Source organism: Mytilus trossulus, chromosome 7 (assembly GCF_036588685.1).
Source record: "Mytilus trossulus isolate FHL-02 chromosome 7, PNRI_Mtr1.1.1.hap1, whole genome shotgun sequence".
In the NCBI taxonomy this organism is placed as follows: domain Eukaryota; kingdom Metazoa; phylum Mollusca; class Bivalvia; order Mytilida; family Mytilidae; genus Mytilus; species Mytilus trossulus.
The window spans coordinates 76840408-76862888 of NC_086379.1; the positions used below are offsets into that span (position 1 = coordinate 76840408).

Consider the following 22481-nt stretch of genomic DNA (forward strand, 5'->3'; position numbering starts at 1 on the left):
ACTATTTACTGGGTAATGTAACTAAATTTTTATCTCAGAGGAAAACCTTTCAATTTTTCATATTTTAGTGAGGAAAGTATATTTAAATATTTTTATATGTTTTAAATTCTTAAGGAATAGTTGATTTTTTCCCAGACTTAAGTTAATGAACAAAATTAAAGTGAAAATACATAACGTGTTTCTTTTCAATGTGATGCACAGTTATACACCATTGGGGTTGAATGAATAATTTGATGAATTTAATTTATATTATAGGTTGAGCGAATGTCTTTTCAATTCATACTTACACGCCATGTGCTGGAGACAAATTATCAATATCTTCATCATTATTTATGCCTAATATTGTCATTGCAACACCGGGTGCAAAAATTAATGTTCCAACAAATATCATCACAATAAATCTCCTTCCTGAAAACTGCGGAGACATCAACCGGATACGTTTTGCCCCTTGTTTACGGTTCCGGGCAACGCTGGCAATGACTGCCGGTCTCATTTTCAGGCTATAGCGGTATCATGTGTTTAGATCCTTTAAAGAATGTTCCATTCTAAAAAAATATTTTAAAGATTCATCAGAATAATAGCTAAACAACATGCAAAATATTTTCTGAAAAATCATACATATCAAACAACAAATAAAGTAATGTATTCTCATAGTTAAGATGACCACGTATTTTGGGGTTATTGGTTATTCAAAACTTATACTCAGAATTGCACTCATTAATCAAGAGCAATATTTTGCGATAAACCAGATCAAGGTATCTTAATTTGTACCAATGTTTGTTACTTTGTGTTCACAAAGGAAGCTGTATGCTAAAATTGATAACTTCCTTGTTTTAAGAATACATTTTCAAATTACATCGCGGAGTGTACATAAATTGTTTTGATCAACCTTTTGAAAATTTAAAACAAATCCGTACTAATATGAAAAAAAAATCTACATCGATATAATTTGAATTGCATCAAAAGTTAGTTGGGAAAGGAGAATTTTTCGAATCGTACCTTTGAATCTTCTACCATTTTTTTTATTTAGCTATTGTTATATATTCTGTACATGTATCATTATGATTATGATATAGCACCATAGAGATAAAGTTGACGATAATCGAAATAATCCACTCATCTCTTTGCCACCGATATTATGCTTGTCAATGAATGGTCTAGTTTGAATGAAAGAAAGGAGCCTTTTGTTGCAATTCATATAATATCAATGGTTTTTTTTTATATTTAATAATAATTCGTCTTACATTTAAACTGGACCATTCATTAACAAACATTAGTGAACTTAATCTCTATGGTGTACCGGTTTATAAAATACTATTTGTCCATGAAAAGTCCTAGCACGATTTATCGTACTTATATAAAGAAAAAAATCGAAAAGCAATTGTATAACGTAATTGACATTTATTGATGTAATTACGGTTAATTATGTAGCACGAGATAATGGAATCATGGCACTTAGGTCCGAAGAACAATCACTTATTTTAAATTGATGATGTGGTGAGGATCTCACCATGTTGAAAGTGTAAATAGGATTTATAGGAAAGCATACATAGCGACAACTTTGTTACTTAGTACACAATTAGAATTACCTAACGAGGCATGGAGCGTTTACGACAATACATTTAGAAACAATTATAAAATGGGTTTAAAAAATCATAGTTACCATGCAATGTACAATTAGCAGAATATTTGATGTTGTACTAAAGAAATATTGAAACTAAGGCTTTTATATTCTCATTATAGTGATTTTATTAAGATAGATATTTTTTAAAACCAAAACTAAACCATGCATGGTTACGAGTAAGAAAGACTGTGATGTACGAGTGCATTTTTTTTTATATTTAGTATGTCTTTGATCATTTGCCGTCAATGAACCTTCGCATCTTCTAAAATTATTACTTGTTTGACGTGTTACCAGTTTTGATATTTACTACAGTACATATTTTACTATTGCATGGTACAATTTTCGTCATTTACGATGCCATACATTAAAATTTAACATGTTTAATAGTATATAGTTCTTAAGAAATAGATATGTGATGACTGCTGTACCTCTATTTTGACTATTTTACTTATTATGTCTGTGTTGTTCACGCATCGTTGTAAATATAATGGAATTTGATGCGACTGTCATGTAAGTGAGATGTTTAGCGCTATTAAACCAGGTTCAAACCCCCATTTCCTACATTTGAAAATGCCTGTACTAAGTCAGGTCTTTGACAGTGGTTATCCATCCGTCAGATGTGTTTTATCATTTGATGTTGCCATTTGATTAAGGACTTTCCGTTTTGAATTTTCCTCAAAGTTCAGTATTTTTTTTATATTACTTTTTTTATAGATATGATATTGCCTATATAGGATCAGCGGTATCTCTCTACAGATTACACCATAAGGTTACAAATGATAATAACCCCATCAATATTTGAACACACATTGTAGGATTTAATTTACCACTACAAAAATAATTTCTAATACTACCAAACTTTAATAACAAGATGAGATTGACTACTAGTTAAGTACCCGCGAGCCTCCTTAAGTGGCATGTTCGTTCCTGGCTTCGAAATCATTACAAAGATGCATTTCAATTGAACAGAAATTGCACAAAAGCGGTTCCAACGGAAGCATTTATAAAGTTTCGTCATCCTTTTATAGCAATCTTGAAAACAATGGTTTTGGAAGCCAAATATATTAATCTCATAAAGTCATGACGATTCATCACAATCCACAAGGATCTCAACAGGAAATCATATTATTTGCAATTATATTTATCATACTTTACATCTTTTGACATCGGACTCGGACTTCTCTTAAACTGAATTTTAATGTGCGTATTGTTATTCTTTTACTTTTCTACATTGGCTAGAGGTATAGGGGGAGGGTTGAGATCTCATAAACATGTTTAACCCCGCCGCAATGTTGCGCCTGTCCAAAGTCAGGAGCCTCTGGCCTTTGTTAGTCTTGTATGATTTTAAATTTTAGTTTCTTGTGTTTAATTCGGAGTTTAGTATGACGTCCATTATCACTGTACTATTATGCATATTTTTATGGGCCAGCTGAAGGACACCTACGGGTGCGGGAATTCTCGCTACATTGAAGACCCATTGGTAGCCTTCGGCTGTTGTTTGCTCTATGGTCGGATTGTTGTCGCTTTGACATATTCACCATTTCCTTTCTCAATTTAATTTAACCTTTAACCTATTTATAAACAAACTAACCAAAATATTTGAAGAAATTTAAACAGTGACCGTCCTTTAAAGGATGTTAATGTGTGGTTTAATTGGAAACTGACATTAATAAACAGGCCACTTACAAACGGTCTCAATGGCTATTTTTAAACAAATTATGAATGAATTCAAGATTATCTAATACATGAATTTGTATATTTATCTATGGAATCTTATTAGAAAGATAAAAACAAACATTTGAAGAAATCAAACAGTACAGCTAAATACAATTGTTATTGTAGAATCTTTTGACATAATAGTGAATACTTCTTTTTGCTATGTAGAAGTGTAGTTTATCTCCATTTGTAACTAGAAGACATTTCTCTTTGATAGAAAAATAAATTGGATCAAATGTTCCATATGTACTCAGCCACTCTCAACAATGTTATTGACCGGCTAAATATCTATCCTTGAGATAAAATGGTATAGATTTATTCGATGGACAGCACAGATTTCCTATAGATATACATACATAAGAGTAAATAGATATGTAATTGTGTGTTAATATTTTTCTAATGTCTATTGTAAAATATAAGGAAGCAATCTTTTGATTTTGGATAAGATAGCAATAGAATATTTTATTTCTGATTCAATTTAGAAAAAAAACACAAAAAAAACCCAAACACACACCACGGAGACACTTGATATAAGCGTTTGTAAGATGTAAATTACAGGAAGAGTCGGTTGTCAGGTATTTAGGATGTTGATACTATGAGTGTTGACATTCACATGATGTTCATCAAACAAGTTTTTACATTTTTTGTTATTTAATGTTATTAGATATGTGGCAATTGAACAAAATACAAAAAAACATTTACCTAAGTACTTGTATCAACAGGCAGCTTTTAAAGTTTGCATTACATAAATGCAAGGATATCTGTTCTGCAAAGTAGATACATCGTTATATACTCAGAGTAGTTTATTCATGAATAGCATTGCATCACTAGAGTTGTTTTTGAACGCTGATAACCCAATCAACCCTTATCTATGCCTTGTTTGTATTTGACCTTTTCAATATTTCTAGTTATGACTGATTAAAAAAAAGGATTAACTTTGACACTAATACTACATTGACAAGATTTCTGTTTTCATATCATGTTTCTGAAATTTAAATTAACTTCATTCTAAGAAAAACAAAGACAAACACTACATCTTATTAGAAATTTCACTATTTGTAGTTTATGACTTATTGATTCCAATAAAGTATATGTATTCAGTAAGCATTCATGTCTATGGAAGCAACCCGATAACTTTATCAATTTCATATCTACAATAACAATATCAGTAAGCCCTCTGTCATTCTGACGATACAATGTATACCATGACATTAACAATAACAATACCAGTAAGCCCTCTGTCATTCTGACGATACAATACATACCATGACATTAACCTGTTGTGTTTGACAGACCTTTTTGACAGGACAATTATATCAATGAAAAATCGAAATGACTTTACATAGAAGTGTTATCATTTATCAGCAAACAGTTCAGGCAAGACAAAACAGAAAAAGACAAGATAGTATAGGGTTTATACTGCCATTCAAGAGTGATAAAGTATCAATTTGAAAACAGAAAATAAGCTGTATTTGGCAATACTGTTAGGAATTTTTCGTCCCAAGTGCTCTTTAACTTCGTACTTTATTTGGCCTTTTTAACACTTTTTGGATTCGAGTATTACTGATGAGTCTTAAGAAGACGACACGTTCGTCTGGTGCAAATATAAATGTTCAATCCTGCATTCCTGGTATCTATTATATATATGAAAACCTAATAAAGATTTAATTTCATAACAATTAAACATCTTTTGAAATTGTACTGTATCTGGAAAATTAAAAGATATGACAATTTTACTGTTTAATCAAAACATTTTTAAGAACAAATAAAGGATAAATGATTTTATGACAACTGATACTTTCTTCCAAGAAAAAGACAAAAAACTATATGATTGCAACTGAAAAAAATATAGTTTAGTATCTATGCATTTGAAATTATTATATATATTCAGTGAACAAATATGTCAAGATAAAAAGCAGAAAAATACAATAAGGTCTTTTCTGATGTAGGAGAAAGACCTTAATGCCTACATCAGTTTTATATCTAAGTCTACTGTACAAGTAAGTCTACTCCTGTCTGGCTATTGTCATTCTGACGGCTGAATCAACCTTTAGACCTTCAACTATGTTTTGTTTGAAGGAACTATTTGAATAAGATCAGAATAGTTTATTGTATATGGAATTGCTTTATTAGACGTAAAAATCTTGAAGGTATCCATTTGTACGACTGTTCTTAGTCAATTATGTATTGAATTTCAGAAACAACGACAATAGCTCTTATGTGTAAGAAGCTTAAATATTCAACAGTTAATTAAAATATTTAACGATTATAGTATACAAATCAATTACCAATCTTATCAACAAAAGACAATTTTACATTCGCTGAAAATATGAAATTATTTCATACAGTATTTGAAAATAAAAACAATAAAAGATTAACGTCCCTTGAGGAGAAGATATTGGAAGGCGACTTTTCGTGACATTGAAAAATGAATCACAAAGTAATATTCCCAGTCGCATTGATTAGGGACTTACCGATTAAGTTTTCCTCGGAGTCTAGTATTTTTGTGATTTTACTTTTCACCAGACCACCCTCAGACATTTGTCTCTTTTTTATCCTACATATATTTGAAATTTTCTCTCATTTTTAGAAAAAAAAGATAATCATTCTGTCTTGAATATTGAAATGAACTCTTCATAAATATCAGATTACAACTTTGCACAAATTAATCCTCAGTTTCGCTCGAATTGATAAAGTCCAAATAAGGCACTTAGTTAAAAAGCATCGAGAAACCAAATTCCCAAAGCTTTTTTAAAATACAGCTAAGATAATCTATTACCGGAACCGAAAAGGATTTATTTTGTCTTTATTAGTTGGACTTTTGAATGTGTCAATTACCAGCCAAATATGCTACGATCACTCAAGTTGAAATTTCAGCTGTTTTAATACGAGCACCACTGATGGTGCATATATAGACGAAAAGGGTGTCTGGCGTTAAAAAAAATAGGACTTGTATCTTTGATGAGCAAGTAATATGTATCTTTATAATATTATCATCATTAAGATAATGAACTAATAAGTAATTGTTTTGAACTCTTCAACTTTTTACTTGTTTGGCTTTATAAATATTTTGATATGAGCGTCACTGATGAGTCTTATGTTAGACGAAACGCGCGTCTGGTGTACTAAATTATAATCCTGGTACCTTTGATAACTATTTGACATATAGATGCAGATTTTTATTAAATTAATTATTGTATAAAAGTTTACCTGCAAGATGTTACCTTCAAATACCACAAAACGTTGTGACAATTTGTTTTTAGCGTGAAGATAGCGTGGTATAACCATAATTGTTTATTCAGAAACTAAGGTCACAGCCCCCTACTACAGAACATCAAATGGACGTCCTTTTAAAAACACATCATGTTACTTATCGAACATTGTGTTCAATAAAAAAAAAAGTACCAAAAATTTCAACCGTTTAAAAGAATCTCTTATACTTATTTGGTGTTCTTCAAATATATATTTTTTTCAAATGAATAACAAACGTTATCACCCTTGGCTCGTGTTTTTGTGTTAAAAGGGATTTCAGAGGCAGTTTTAGACATTTTAAACAGCACAAATCTGAAATATTAATTATAATTACTAATATCAAATACCCTCAAACTATTTGTTCAAAACGAACTAATTCAAAAGAAATCTTACCTTCTATAATTAACTGATCCTATAGTCTGTATTTTTTATTTATAAATGTCCCCAGTATGACCCATGAGAACATGTTGATATCGATCTTGGATAGGCCAACTGTTGAGGCTATATCATGCTTTTATTGATGCCTATTTATTATACAATGTCAACAATAACAATAGTAACATTGATTTCATTTTTCACAGTTATGAACTGATGGATTAAACCTTTTGTTTTCCTAATTCATCTAATCATGTAACGTTCTTTATTCTATCAATAAAAGCTGATGTTAGGTGTCATTTTACGATAATTGTGTTTATATTTATAGCAGGTTAGGATCGATCTTTTTTGTGTTTTCTGAATCAACACTTTCTAGGAAATATTCAACCAAATTTAACGAGAATGTTTTTGTAAGCACGTCTAATTTTCAACGAGAAGTCACTTATCTTTATTTTTAAAAATTTAGTTCATTTCAAAGAGGCGATTGAAAAATACACAATTCTTAAAATACAGCAACATGATTTCACTCAAATCACTGCTGAATATACATGAAGTATACAAGAACATATATCAGTATTCTGTAAATATGAAAATATTCCATTAAAGTCATAAGAAACCTCAAATTAAAAAAAAATATGCATATGTTTTTTTATAACTAAATGGATAGTTTTCATTATACAGCTTATGTATATATACTTTTTTTTTAGGAAAATTCTTTAATTTGTCCACACTTAGAACAGGTTTTCTCACTTTTAATTGCTTCCTTCGCCAACTTATTTTCCGTATGCATAGTGACCTGAACGTAACCCTCCTCGTAACAAACCGGTAGTTCTAATACGCATGGATCTGTCATTAAAATAAACAATTATCCGATTGTACATGATAAACACGTGTCAATACCCATGCTTTTTGTTATTTGTATACTATAAGGTGACAATCGGTAAACTTCGCCTTCAAAACACGGCATTTAATGAGCAGCCATATTTGTTAAATCATAACAGACAGAGAGAAAAAAAAATGACGATTAAACGATATATTTGCGCAAAAAATGAAAAATTCGTGCACAGAGAACTCAGTCTATGATTTATACATGCATTGGTCCAAGAAATGGATAGACATTATTGTTTACCAATCACTCGTTTCATATGACTTAAAGTCACGTAAAGTATTTGATCTATTGAAAGTTGTCTTTGCAAAAACATATTGGTTATGAGATAAGAGAAATTTATCTTTGCTAAAGAATTAGCTTAGAATTTTTGTATTGCAATGTAATCTAAAATTGACAATTTTAATCAATTGGTTTTTGAAACAAGACAGGGAAATATAATATGTTAGAAGAAATAGAAAAGTCTTTGAAAAAATAATTGCAACATTTGTTGCACATGGTTATGTCAAGGTAATGAATATCAGACTGCATGTTCGCAAATTTGAAGTCACGTGGAAACAATTTGTTTAATACACAATTGAACTTCTAGGGTAAGAACCACGTAATAGCGAATTCCATTCTATATAACAAATTAAGAACTTTAATGGTGAAAATAGATTTAATAAATTTAGGTAGGTTCCATAACTCTCCACGCCGTGTCATCAACCGAACGCGGACAAAAAAACACGGATAAAACAATTCCGCCTCTCAATTATTCCTTTTAATCGTCAAGAATGAACGAATGAACAACAAATGTAATGTTCTATTATCATAAAAATTGAAGTGGACTTTATAATCAATATTTCAGTATTCTCAATGGTGGTTATATTCCGATTGATAGGTATTCAAGTATGCCAATATATTTTTCTGAATAGAAATTGCTGTCTCAGAAACTACTCGTTAAGTGTTGTATCAAAATTATATTCTGTAGTATCTCTGACAATATTATATTTTTATATGCTATGAAGGATATCGCACAGTTACGTACATCTGTGCGACGTTTTCCATATTATACATAATTGGTTACTGCCTCATTATAAAATCTATCACATCTTTAAATATAGCCATAAATGAATTACATCCGTGTCAACACGACAAATACTGTTTAGAAAGCATTGATTACCGCACATTTCAGAAATACAAGAATGTATTGTCATAGTAATTTACATAAATATCAGTTTGCAATCAAATTATTTCTATGTGACCGACACTGCTAATGAATAAAAATAATTCCTCTAAGGGATGAATATTTTTTTCTGGTTCGTCAATACCATTTGTAAACAATTTTGCAAAAGTGAGCTACAGAAATCGACTTCATCTTAAATCTGCATACTGTAAACCAACTTATTTTCGCGGATACTTTATTTCGCGTTTTACTCTTTCTTGACCACTTCACGGCTATTTAATTTCGCGATTATCTAATTTACTTGATGAAGTTTATTAAGGAAAGACAAAAAAAATTTACATATTCGCGACGATTTATATTCGCGTTATTTTTCTACTCGCGAAAGTCGCGAAAATAAATCGTTCGCGAAAATAAGTTGGTTTACAGTATTTGTAAAGTTTCATAAAAGCAATAATAAAATTTAAAAAATAATGATAATAATTACTATCAGTGGATATAAAAAGACCTTTACAATGATACTGTTTCTACCTTTTCAATTTACTATTTGTTTTGAATGACACAGAAGAAGGTAAATATAAGTGTCAACGTCATTAAGCGAGCGGTTTCTGCTGTTGTAAATTTGTTTGCTTCGTTAGCTCATTGTGAAGAATGATAAATGCAATTCAATCGCAGCATATTGTGTATATTCATTATAGCGCATGCAAATAACCTTACACGAATGCACATGCTTTAATCGCCATTATTGATTTTTTTCTAAAGTCTTTGTTTGGCTTCATAATTTTTTAACTGAGTGTCACTGATGAGTATTATTCAGTCAAAAAGCGCGTCTATCGTAATAAGTTATGATATTTACACCACTGGGTGTATGTCACTGCTGATGGACATTTCGTCCCCGAGGGTATCACCAACCCAGTAGTCAGTACTTCGGTATTGGCATGAATATCAATTATATGGTCATTTTTTTTAATTTCCTGTTTACAAAATGCTTTTCAACTTTGTACTTGTTTGGCTTCATATCTTTTTTATCTGAACGTTCCTGGTGAGTCTAACGCAGTCGAAACACGCGTCTGTCGTATACAATTATAAGCCTTGTATCTTTGATAACTATTTGACATGGCGGGTATACAGTAAGTATTACCCGAAACTATGATGATTAATTTTTCATGTAAATGAGATAAATATCAGACGAACTCTCTCAGTTTTGGCATGTATGCCGTACAACTATTTATTACGCTAAATAACGTTAACCTATTGCGTATAAGTGTCTTATATACCTTTTTTTAAGCGAACGTAGTTTACTGATGTCAAATTCCCGAAAATCGATCATAAAGAGACAAATCATGAGCAAAAGATGATGGAATCGCATAAATCAAAGGGCCTCGTAGTAACAAAGGAAACTAATCTTTGACCAATGAACCATGAAAAAAGTTCAATGTCACATAATTTTTTTTTTAGTTGTTCTTATATTGAACTGGACAAGTTTATAAAAATTGATAAGTCTGTGAAGGTATCCACTGATGGGTCAGTGCCGCTATTGACCATATTATGTATACCATATTTTGAGAGATCACGATCTTGTTATAGAAATTAATTAAATGGTGCATGCTGTTTGTAAATTCATTTCATAGAATTATGTGATTGTGCTTAAACTAAGGATCACACCCCTTAAAGCAAAGGAATTGAACCCAGACGGGCTTGATTATACTCTTCACCTAATATTATTGTGTATCCTCTGCATTGTTTTGTATTTTTGATTTTCCACTCTTTTGTCTGTTTGTCTTGCTCTCACATTGTTGTCAATATAATGATAATGTATGCGACTGTCATCAAGTGAGACGATCAGCTAGCTTTAAAACCAGGTTAAATCCTCCAATTTACATAAGAACTGTATGCACAAATCAGGAATATAACATTTCATTCGTTAGTTCGTATCTGAGCTTATCTTAAAAGCACCAATAAAAGACTTTCCGTTTTATATTTTTCTTAGAGTTCGGTAAATTAGTTATTTTACCTTTGGTTTACCTACTTTAATTTTTTTTTTGTTAAGATCCACGTCTTGGACGTACATCAAATCTATCATTTGTTCTTTTCTTTTTTATAATCAATCTTTAACATATTATTTTAGATGTGTTATTTTCGTACCACTGTATCAGTCAGGAATATGGTAGTTCTTGTCCATTCGGTTTTTATATTTGTTTTGTTATTTTATTTTGTCATGTGATTATGGACTTTCCGAATTGATTTTCCTCTATGTTCAGTATTTTTGTGATTTTACTTTTTGTTACTCCGTATTTCCTTAGTTTTTGTTTGAAACCTTCTCTTCTAAATAGATTTGCAATAATTAAACATTCATAAACTACTGTTGCCTTATTACATTATCTCCCCTAGGTTAATTTTTACTTCGACCGAATTTGTAACAGCCTGATCAATGTTACGGTAGTTTAATTCAACGTTTTCGTGATTCCTGTATCTAGCCTTAGTATTCATATGAGGTACAGTTGATACAGTTCAGCAGATCATTACACCTACGTAGTCTGACTTTTAAAGCTTTTTCTAAGAATGGTAAGATTAACGAAACAATAATCCACTTTTTCTTGACATTATCACATTAAGACAAAAGAGACAGTCCAAATCATTACACAGACTGTCAATTTAGTCTTGATGAGAGATTAGAAACATAGGAATTAATTCTATCATTGGTAGCCTTAAGATAAAACAGATTGGGTATTGCTTTAATTCTGTCTTTCATTTGCACTGTTAACACTTATTGATAATGTCATCTTGTACTTGATTATTCTTACTGTTCTGTTCCACGTCTTGTTCATTTGATTGCATACGTTTATGAAGATTTCAACTCTTTGACACACGACGGAAATAATAGTCCGGATTTTTGTATATTTCATTCCATTTCTAGCACACAATTGACAACATTTGACTTTTAAATCATATAATCGCAAATAGTTTTGAATTGTTTCCAATATGCCGACATATTATCATCAAGATATACTTTATGTATTCGATAACCATCATCAAACGAGTAGGTAAAGAAGGTATTTTTTCATCAAATCATTTTAACAAGGATATGTCAAGCAAATGTACGTCAATAAGGAAAAATTGTGGAAATTAATAAATTGAAAGCAACAGTTTTTTACCGATATTTAAATCTCGTAAATCCATATGGAATATATTTTACAGAAACGGGCGGTTTTTTTTTAAAAGACCACTAACAATTTATCTGAAGGCGAAATAAAGAGCTTGGCAGGATATTTTGCTACATATGTGTACACATGCATATTAGTCAGTAGGGTTGCCCAGCAGAAACCCATATGATCCCCGGTCAGATACTATAATACTATGGCCATACGACATAGAAAAAAAATACTTGTTCATTTTTACTTACAATTTTGAATATGATTTGATGGACTTAATAATAAGAAAAATATATTTTATAACTTTTCTAGAATATTTCAGTTTGAAGTTTACATGTTTTATGTCATACACACTATTGTTTTTTTTCAATACTCTTCCCCAAAAAATACAAACTTTCAAACGGGAACAGATATTTTCTCTCGTTGTTTGCAATATTTTCCTTAATTAATAGGACTTTAAGTTGGTCCTTGAAAAAAGAAGCGGAGTTGATAATATTTGTGTGAAATTATACAATTATTGGGAATAAAAAGTTATTGCCATTTATTTTACCAGTACAAATGCATTCAGTGAAATCTACCTTTCATTTTTTATGTTATTTCGATATAACAATCTTTTAGCTTGACATTGTAGAATTTCAGAGATTTCAATCGGAGTCCATGTGCTAATTTTCAGCTAGAAATAGAAACACAGTTTTCAAATGATGGGGTTTTCATTTCCTCTTACCGGCGCTAAACTACGCCGCAGATTGAAAATGAAAATTAATTAAAAAAATCGTCTAATAAACATAAACATTTTGATTAATCTTTGTTATGAAGTGTATGGAAATATACTTGTTTACAATTATATATATTTCTAAATAAAGTATACAAATTGTTCTTGTCATTGGATTTTATATTTAATTCTGCTTTATGGGGCAATATCTTCTTATCATTTTACATTGAATCAAACAAAAGCAAGTTACATTACAACGTCATTAAATATACTAATCTACTTTTGGCATTATAAAACTAGCTCATAAATTGGAATCATCCTATGGGGAAAGATGTGGCCTTTTATTGTAATGACTCAATATTTCATAGAAATTGCACGATTATCGGTCTATACTCGTGTATCATTCTTTGCCTTTATTTGTCAGTTTGTATTATTCGAAGACGTATATAAATAACTGTTACAATTCTTTTACATTTAATGTAGTCATTGATTTATAGAATATAAATTGTAAATAATAGATCACTTTGAGATGAAATTATATAAAGTTATATATATAAAATAAACTCAAATATGATACCAGTCTACTGATTAAGTATTTACTTCAGATGGCCTAATATCGTTTTGATCATCTTGATGTTTCCAAATTCCGATTTAGATTTGATACACCCAATGCTTTTTTCACAAATTTGATTTCATTCTAAAATCTGAATTGACTTTTCATTTTGTTTCATATGTGCTTGTGGTTTATACCTAGATATGCTTTGTTTTTCGTATGTGTATCTGGTTTTGTGTAATTGTATTTTATGTTTATGGTTGCTGTATTTATATGCCTTTAAACTAGTTTGCACCTGAGATCACCCCTAGTTTTTGGTGGGGTTCGTGTTGTTTATTCTTTAGTTTTCTATGTTGTGGCATTTGTACTATTGTTTTTCTGTTTGTCCTTTTCATTTTTAGCCATGGCGTTGTCAGTTTGTTTTAGATTTACGAGTTTGACTGTCCCTTTGGTATCTTTGGTCCCTCTTTTGCAACCTAAACTATTAAGTTTTTTTAAGTTTTTTTATTAATAACATTGATTGAAATTGAAGATCAAAGAACTCTGAATGTGTATCTTTTGTTAGATTTTACATACAACATAAACAGTAAATGAATATTTAAAAAAAATATCGGATTGATTATTTTTTGGTATTGGTATTAATATTGATTTCTGTATTAGTAAATTATAACCAAACTAAATGTTATTGTTATACACATTTTCACTACGGAACTAAAATTAGTCGATACCTATATTTTATCTTATATAGTTATCAAAGGTACCAGGATCATAATTTAGAACGCCAGTATCATATTTGACAGTAACTGCAAGTACTCTCAGATCTGTACTTTCTGTCTGTTTTGCTGTTAGGGATGAAGGTTGAAAATTATCATGTAACGTCCGGTCTGTGCTTTTGTATGAAGTTTTCTGCTTTGTGTGTATCAAATGGTATAACCCCTTTTCAAATGTTTTTCATAGGTTGTTTTCATATGTTGTGCTATAATACTCCTGTCCTTGGTTTGGGAGAAAGTTTAGCGTACACTTGGTTTGTTTCCTCCGTAAAACATTCAGTATGATTTCGGAATATACAAATATTGTCAATCAAGAATTTTAATAAAGGCCTGGGAACAGACTAGGTGCTCACAAACATGTTAAACCCAGTAACATTCCCTATGTGACAGTCCCAAGTCAAAATCCTGTAATTAAGTGGTTTTGTTGGTTCATATCTGTCTGTTTGGTTTTCGTAAAATGTTTTGTTATAAATTAGACCGTTAGTTTTCTGGATTGAAATGTTTCAAATATTTCATGTCGATGCCTTTAATAGCCGAATATACGATATGGGTTTTTTTCGTTGTCGAAGGTAATGCGGATGTCTTTAGTTGCTAACATTAACTTCATTTGAGCTAGAATTGTTGTTTTAATGGCTTTTATACCACATCTCCTTATTTCTAAATAATAGATTTCACAAACTCATTATAGTGTTACTGACATCGAATTTTTGTCAGCAACAGTCAAAGTTAAGGCTTTTGTTGAATTAAAATAATGTCCAAAAAAGCGTTATCAAGTTTGACATGCAACAGTTATTTGAAAAAGTTATAAAATCTGTGAAATAAGCCATTTATTACCTCCCTTGATTTAATAACATATCCCGCATATAAATATCTTACATTTAACTGAACGAAAATGAGCTTTAAAGTTAGTTATTTCTTTACGTCCTTCGTTTTTCTTTTATCTATTATTAATATTTGTCTTTTGGCTTGTTCTTGTATCTTCTCGTTTTTTACCACTATCACATTTTTTGCTTATGTACCACATCTATTTTTTTAGTTCGTTTCTTTTGATGTGTTTCACTTTCCGCTTTGAATTTTCCTAGGAAATTGGTATTTTTGTTATTTTACTTTTTACGTCTTTTCCTTAAGAACAAAAGTAAAAAGACTGATAACTCCCGTTTACTATGGAACATTTGACAAAAATATTGGTCCTTTTAAAAACTATTATAACAAAATAACTGTGGCATAAGTGCTCATTTATTATATAATTGTTATTTCTTTAATATATCATGTTTGTATTTGTTTTTGTCACAAACGTAGTATGTTTGTAATAAAAATAGGAATGAGTTTTTCTTATCATTCTTTTTTCTAAATTTATGTTAATTGACGGTTTAATTAAAATACGTAAGAAGCTACAGATTAACTTTGAAAACTTAATTAATAAATTCTACAAATTGAGAATGCAAAGGGAGAAAATGACAAAGAGACAACAACCGGACCAGGCAGATATCAGCTAAATTGTAACTTATAATCTTAACAGTCCTTTTCAACAAATTATTGTACTGTTTCAATATTATGAGTGTCAGTGTCAGTGATTTTAAACAAACTACTTACCCGATAGAAATAATATCCGTGGATATTCATTTTAAAAATATCACATACCGGATAGCATATTGATCACGTGTTATGACTATCTTCTCATTCCCTTTTAAAAATGTACTGTAATGTCTGTAAAAGTACATTCCTTAGCAAGCTGGTTACCGACCTTTTATTTTTTTAACTAATTAGTCATTAATTAGTAAATCATTCAACTTTACTATCATGTTTGAGAGGCTATTAAAGAGAACATTTGGCGATATATTAGTCAAATCTCAAGCGAGAACTATCTGTAATATCTTTAATTAACCCATTCTTTTCACGATGTATGTATTTTAAAAACTCTATAATAAATATGAAATAGAATTCCATTGGGAGATATTCTATTAGCGTTCCTTTATTAAAATATTTTCTTATAACAAAATGACTAATGGATGTCTTTATGTAGAAATAAATAAATTACAAGATAAAAGATCAGACTTCGTAGCAATAATGTGAAATAATGTTCCTTGGAAAATTAAGACATATATTGATGGACAAGACGTTTTGATCGTAGACTATCAGACAAAGAATGGTGAAAGGCGTGCGTACAACAAGACATTACATAACGCAGTTGGTTAAAGATTGTTGTGGAGTACCACTACTAATAAATTGAAATCATTAACTTTTTGCATACCATAGTCATTGAACTGCAATTTTTACAGTAACTACTTCGTTAATCGTCTAGTGATGAATGTTAATTTTGCATACCTGATAAAAGGAAATATGAAAAAGATAGTTACATTATTATTAACTTACCATTTTCGGATTTGAAGATTCGTAATGAAGTTTACTTAACCTTTATGTATTTCTCTACTGATTGTATAGATTAAAGCATTGTGTACTACTTGCGTAAGTACAAAGCTTACTAGGAGTTATTCAGAACGAATAAGCAATAAAATAGATAAGTAAGCGAAAAAGACTAGCACCTTTATAATATAGCTGCTGGTGCAATTTAACACGAAACTTATAATATTTAAGAAATGACTGTAGTATTTTTTCTGTCTATGAAGAAATAACATAACAAATTTGGTGCACATTGAATAACGAGCGTAGCAGGTTATTCAACAGTGTGCACCACATTTTTTTTGTTATTTCGAATAGACAGAAACAATATATAAAGGTTAAGTAAACTTCATCACGAATCTTCAAATCCAAAAATGGTAAGTTAATAATGTATACTTGAGTACTTAACAACACGACGAGCTATTTGACAAAATGTTGATATGAAACACAGCTTTTACTGCTTTCAGATATTAAATATTATTAAATTCCATTTTAAACCATAGAAAACCATGAAAAAAACGTTGATGACGTCACGGTCACATGACTAAATAATGTCTATGGGCTCATAACAAAATAGCGTCAGCCAATCAGAAGACGCGTTACATCCGAAATTAAATTATATTTAAATAAATGATCGAGCAGACTCAAAGAATGTAAGAAATAATTGAAAGAAAAATTTTAATTGATTTAAAGTAAAGAATATAAATACATGTTTGACTTTTTTTTTTTTTTTTTTTATCTTTTAACCTAATTGATACAATCAAATAAACTTGAATAGTAACATATGGATGACTTTACAATGAATTGGTGTACTGTATTTAAATAATTGAAGTACTATTGTTCAAATCTCAGAAATCGATAAAACATTTCGGGGTCTTCTTTAAATGACTGTGCGGTATTCGTTTTGATCACAATCACTGTTGAATCCCGTACATCGACCTATAATTGCTTAAATCTACGTAATTTGGACTCTATTTGACAGTTGTCTAGTTGCTTATCATACCACATCGCCTGATTGTAAATTCCATCTTATAAGTCAACCATGTTCTCATAAACCAAAACAAAACCAAACAATACACATCCAACGGATTTAGTGTAAATACAATGATCTATCCGTTAAAGATAAGACATTTTGCTGTTTCGTAATAAAAAAAAATATGGTATAACCTGGATAGCAATGAATAGTTTATTTATGTATTAAACTATTTAAGATAATAATGGAATTTCAATTTTATTATTATTTTATACGGGGAATCAACTTCAATATGTCGAGACCAGTTTATGTATCATTGGAAACACCTGTATGTATATTTATATATAATACATATATCGCTGTATATAAGTTCACCTATCATATGTTCCAATGAAATGTAACAGCACTTATTAATTATAAATATAGAAAATCAATATTGAAGGTGAAGCAATACTCTGTTGGAAAAACCAGTATTACTGCATTATAGATTAATATAAAACTGAAGTGACAAGCTATTGTGACGTTTAATCCGTCTCCACTAATTGTAAGCAAATATAACTGAGTAATAAGTTTAAAGAATTGTAGTCTGTTTTGTTTCTATTTGTCAGGGCAAAATCTTTGTTTCAAATCATGGCACTAGTTTTATATTGACCATGTTACCACTTTATTAGAATTGATTACTTGTAATATGTCGACATGTTCACGTAGCTATTAAAGTGCCTCGAATAACGTTCATAACAGTCAGTTTGAGTTTCATAAAATAAAAATTACATTTTATAAATGTTGTGCATCCGACACGCTTAAACCTAGTGATTTGAAAGGCAGTGATGAATAGATTCGCAGAAACTTTAGGAGTTAAATGTCCTAAAAAATCTTAAAGGAATATACACACCTTCAAAATTAAGAATTATAACCTATATTTCTTCCCTTTTAAAATTGTTATACGATGATGACTGATGTACCCATATTTTGACTATTTTATTAATTGTGACTGTTTATTTAAAGCATCATGTAAATATAACGGAATTTGATTAGACTGTTATTAAAGTTAGAGGGTTAGCGCTACAGAACCAGGTTTAATCCACCATTTTTCTACATTTGAAAATGCCTGTACCAAGTCAGGAATATGTCAGTTCTAGTCCATTCGTTTTTGATGCGTTTTGTTATTTGATTTTGCCATGTGATTATGGACTTTCCGAATTGATTTTCCTCTGAGTTCAGTATTTTTGTGATTTTACTTTTTTTGTAAATTTTATACGAATACAGACATTTTGTGTGAGAATTTTTAATCAATAAATGAAAAAGTTTCACATAATGTTTTAAATATATTTTACAATTTAACATATACAGCATATGTTACAGATTTTGTTCGCAACAGCCAGTTAATTGTCCTAATAGTTTCATTCCGTGAAATACAATTGAAAGAATAAGATGACTTTTGATTCAAATTTGAACCATGTTTTTTACAGTATGAATTTTAACACCCAGCCAGTCGCAGTACAACTAATGCATAAGATTGAGAAAGGAAATGGGAACTGCTTCAGCGGGCACCGAAACAAAAATGTATACTAGTTCAGTGACAATGGACGTCATACTAAATTTCAAAATATATAAAATCAACTAAAACTTAAAATTATGCTAGACTTACAAAGGACAGAGACTCCTGAATTGGAACAGGCGCAAAAAGCGGCAGGGTTAAACATGGTCTTTTTTAAGTCTCAACCCTCACCCTAAACTCCTAGCTGTTATAGAAAAAGCAAACCCAAAACTATACGCACATGCTTTTGATTATTTATTCGAATTGTTCTTATGCCGCGTCACGGAAAGGTTTTATGTAGATAAAGCGCGTCTTGCCTACTAAAATTATAAACATGGTATGTTAAGTTAGTTTTTACATTCACGCCATCGATGCCACTGCTATAGCAGCAGACGTTTTTGTTCCCGAAAGTATCACCACCTAAGTAGTCAGCACATTTGTGTTGCCATGAAAAATCAGTGAGTTGTTTATTTTCCTGCAAATTAACTGTTAATAAATTGTTGATTTTTTATTTAAACATTAAAGATTTTCTATCCCCAGATGAAGAATATATTATCCTTATTTCCCCAAACTTTTTGGATTTTTTAATTTTTTGGTTCTCTTCATTTTCGTATTTGATATGAACTTCAGCTGTTTACAGGTGTAAGTCTGACGAAAAAATATAAACCTAGTAAACTTCATATCTTATTCGACTATTTATGGGTTTTTTTTGTTCGAGCGCCTCTGATAAGTTTCTTGAAGACAAAACGCTCGTCTGGCATTAAATTTTGAAACCTGTTATATATGACTTGATGAGTATCTACCACCTAAATAAATATTCAATGCAAAATAAGTAAATAAAGCAAATTTATCAAAACATAAAATTGAATAAATACTTTTTGAAGAGATCTCAAACGGACTAATTTAACGCTTCATTTCAGTTAAATTTTAATGCAATGGTTTCTGGCATAAACTGTGACTTTAAAGTTATGACTAAGTGACAATTAAAAATCTTTTGAACTGAAACAAAGTTTCAATATTGTTTTTTTTTCGATATTTCGTCGCATGATTGATTTGGGTCAATCATTACTAATTTACAACTTGAGTGATTTTATAATAGTGATTTTAATGTTACTAATATTCGTAGAATTATAGTGCTTTATGTTGATGTTATAGATAATGTTATAGAATAGCTTACAACATTATTTCATACTTCTGATGATAAGATGAATCAGTTTATGTTCCAATATACTACAACACTGTAACGTTTGACAGATTGTGACGCTTATCGAAAATCAATGGTAAGATATTTCAATGCCAAAATCAAAATACTTACAAAACTGTTCATACAAAGGATATTTTAAAAAGTCACTTAGGTTTCAGTTTCTACCACTGCTAAAATACGTTAAACTTTCGAATTCATTTGATTTCAATGATAATTTTTTTCTGAAAAATATACTTGCCGGTTTTATTTTTGATACTTTTGTCAAAAAATGGTTGTGGGGAAAGTTTTGATGTTTAATATTCACTTTCAATTATGTTTTTTTGAAATAGACTTGGAGAGTTGTCAGTTATTTCTTCAAAAGATTGACGATATGAGTAAAGGTCATGTATTTATATTTATTTTCTCTTTCGGTAACAAAATTTTTTAAAGAAATTGTTTGTTTCAAAACAAACTAATTGAGATAGTAAAAGACAATCAAGCTGATTCTGCTCCAAACATTGTTTTTAATAAAGCAACATTTTCCTGTTTTTACTTATTTCTGTTGAAAACAAAATAACACATAACCATTAAAAAAATCATTGACCAATTAGACATTTACACAATGAAATGTTCATGACAAACAGTTGTCAAATAAATGATAAAAAAACCTAAACAATAAAGATTTTCAAAAATATATAAATATGTTTACTTACATTACATCTATTGTCCCAACTGAATCTTGCCAACATATATTTGTTCCTCCAAAAATAGTCAACTTTCTGTTTTCATTTAATTTTCAATGTGTTACTTTTTTTTCTTCCTCTGCTGTTCACATGACTCTTATAATAACAAATTAACCTTATTGCTGGTATCCACTATCTGAAGCAGGGAACTAGATCAATGGATGTTATAACATGTAAATAAGGTGGAATCGATCGGCATGGAAACAATACAAATCACACGTGACAACATTCTAGGAGACATTTAAATATCCGTTGCAGCTTTTAATTATCAATAAAAGTCATTTTGTTAGCTCTCTGAGTTTTTTTCTATTAAAGCATATATTTTTTTTTATTAGGTTAAGGCAACAAAATTTATAGTGTTCAAACACATAACAGTAATCACATTTTGAAAAATAGCAATACTTGAAATGTAATTGAGCACAATTTTGTTTTTTAGAAGATTTTAATTCCTGATAATTACTATTTCATTATTTTCATGATTTGTGAAGACTTTTATCACAGTTAAGTGCGTAAACCTGGTATAAATTGATGAGTGTAAGATCTTATATAAAAATTTCAATCCTGGTATCTATGATTAGTGTATTATGAACGAAATATTAAAAATATAAATGCTTCCTATTTAACTGAACTTTTCCAATCTGAAGCATCTTTTCTTGTTAATATCTATATACTCTTAGTTTAATTTGGAAAGCATTGAACACATAAGCAAAACAAAATTGTTGGCTGATATCAAATCAAATATTCCCCGTTTTACATTTATGAAAAATCCAACCCGTATCATATTTTGGACCCCATTTATCATGGTAAATGATATGATTAAGACCATTCGAATCTAAAAAAAAATATTTAAAAAACGAATAAAAAAGGAGATGCACAAAACCAAATGTTTTTAAACTTATCTTTTATTTTGCTTTGTTTTATTTGACCAGCTATAAATACAAATTACAGAAATATAAACGCTCAAACAAACAAACAAACGGACCCAATAAATACTGTAGAAACTTAATTTTGTAATAGTGATATAATGGATTCTTGACGAAACAGGATGACATTTTTGTTTTGACAATTGAAACATAAACGTCGTATTTGTTTAAATTGATATCGAATATTGGTCAAACTAATCCTGATGGTGTCCATGACTTTTCAAAGAAATGATTTCAAATTCATTCCTTTGAACTCTGTTTTCTAGCTTCCCTTTATGTGTCTCCAAAACAAACACAGTAAACATACAAACAAACTATCTAAGATTGTATATATGTATTGATGTTTAGATAGGATACAATATGTCTTAATATTCTTATTTTACCCTTTTCCTCTCCTTTAATATTTTACTTAAATATATCAGAACCTGAACAAAAAGTACATGATGTTATCCTTAATAATGTTGGGTTTTACTTTACTTTACTTACGTGTATGTGTAAAACCTACTATGCATATCAGTGA

General features: G+C 29.9%; 1 protein-coding gene across 3 annotated transcripts in view; it reads right to left on the reverse strand.

Moving 5' to 3' along the window:
• The window catches only part of LOC134725868 (uncharacterized), a 36960-nt gene extending 15768 nt beyond the window's left edge, over positions 1-21192 (reverse strand). Inside the window, exons 1-3 of one of the 3 annotated variants that reach the window (XM_063590102.1) lie at positions 6986-7009; positions 4043-4106; positions 288-545 (exon numbers count right to left, since the gene is read on the reverse strand). In XM_063590102.1, the coding sequence (XP_063446172.1) occupies positions 288-493 (206 nt within the window). In that variant the 5' untranslated portion in view covers positions 494-545; positions 4043-4106; positions 6986-7009. Of the gene's footprint in view, positions 1-287; positions 546-4042; positions 4107-6985; positions 7098-21008 lie in introns of those variants that run through there. The other 2 variants (XM_063590100.1, XM_063590101.1) reach the window with 2 other exon arrangements.
• Between the last annotated feature and the right edge of the window lie 1289 nt (positions 21193-22481).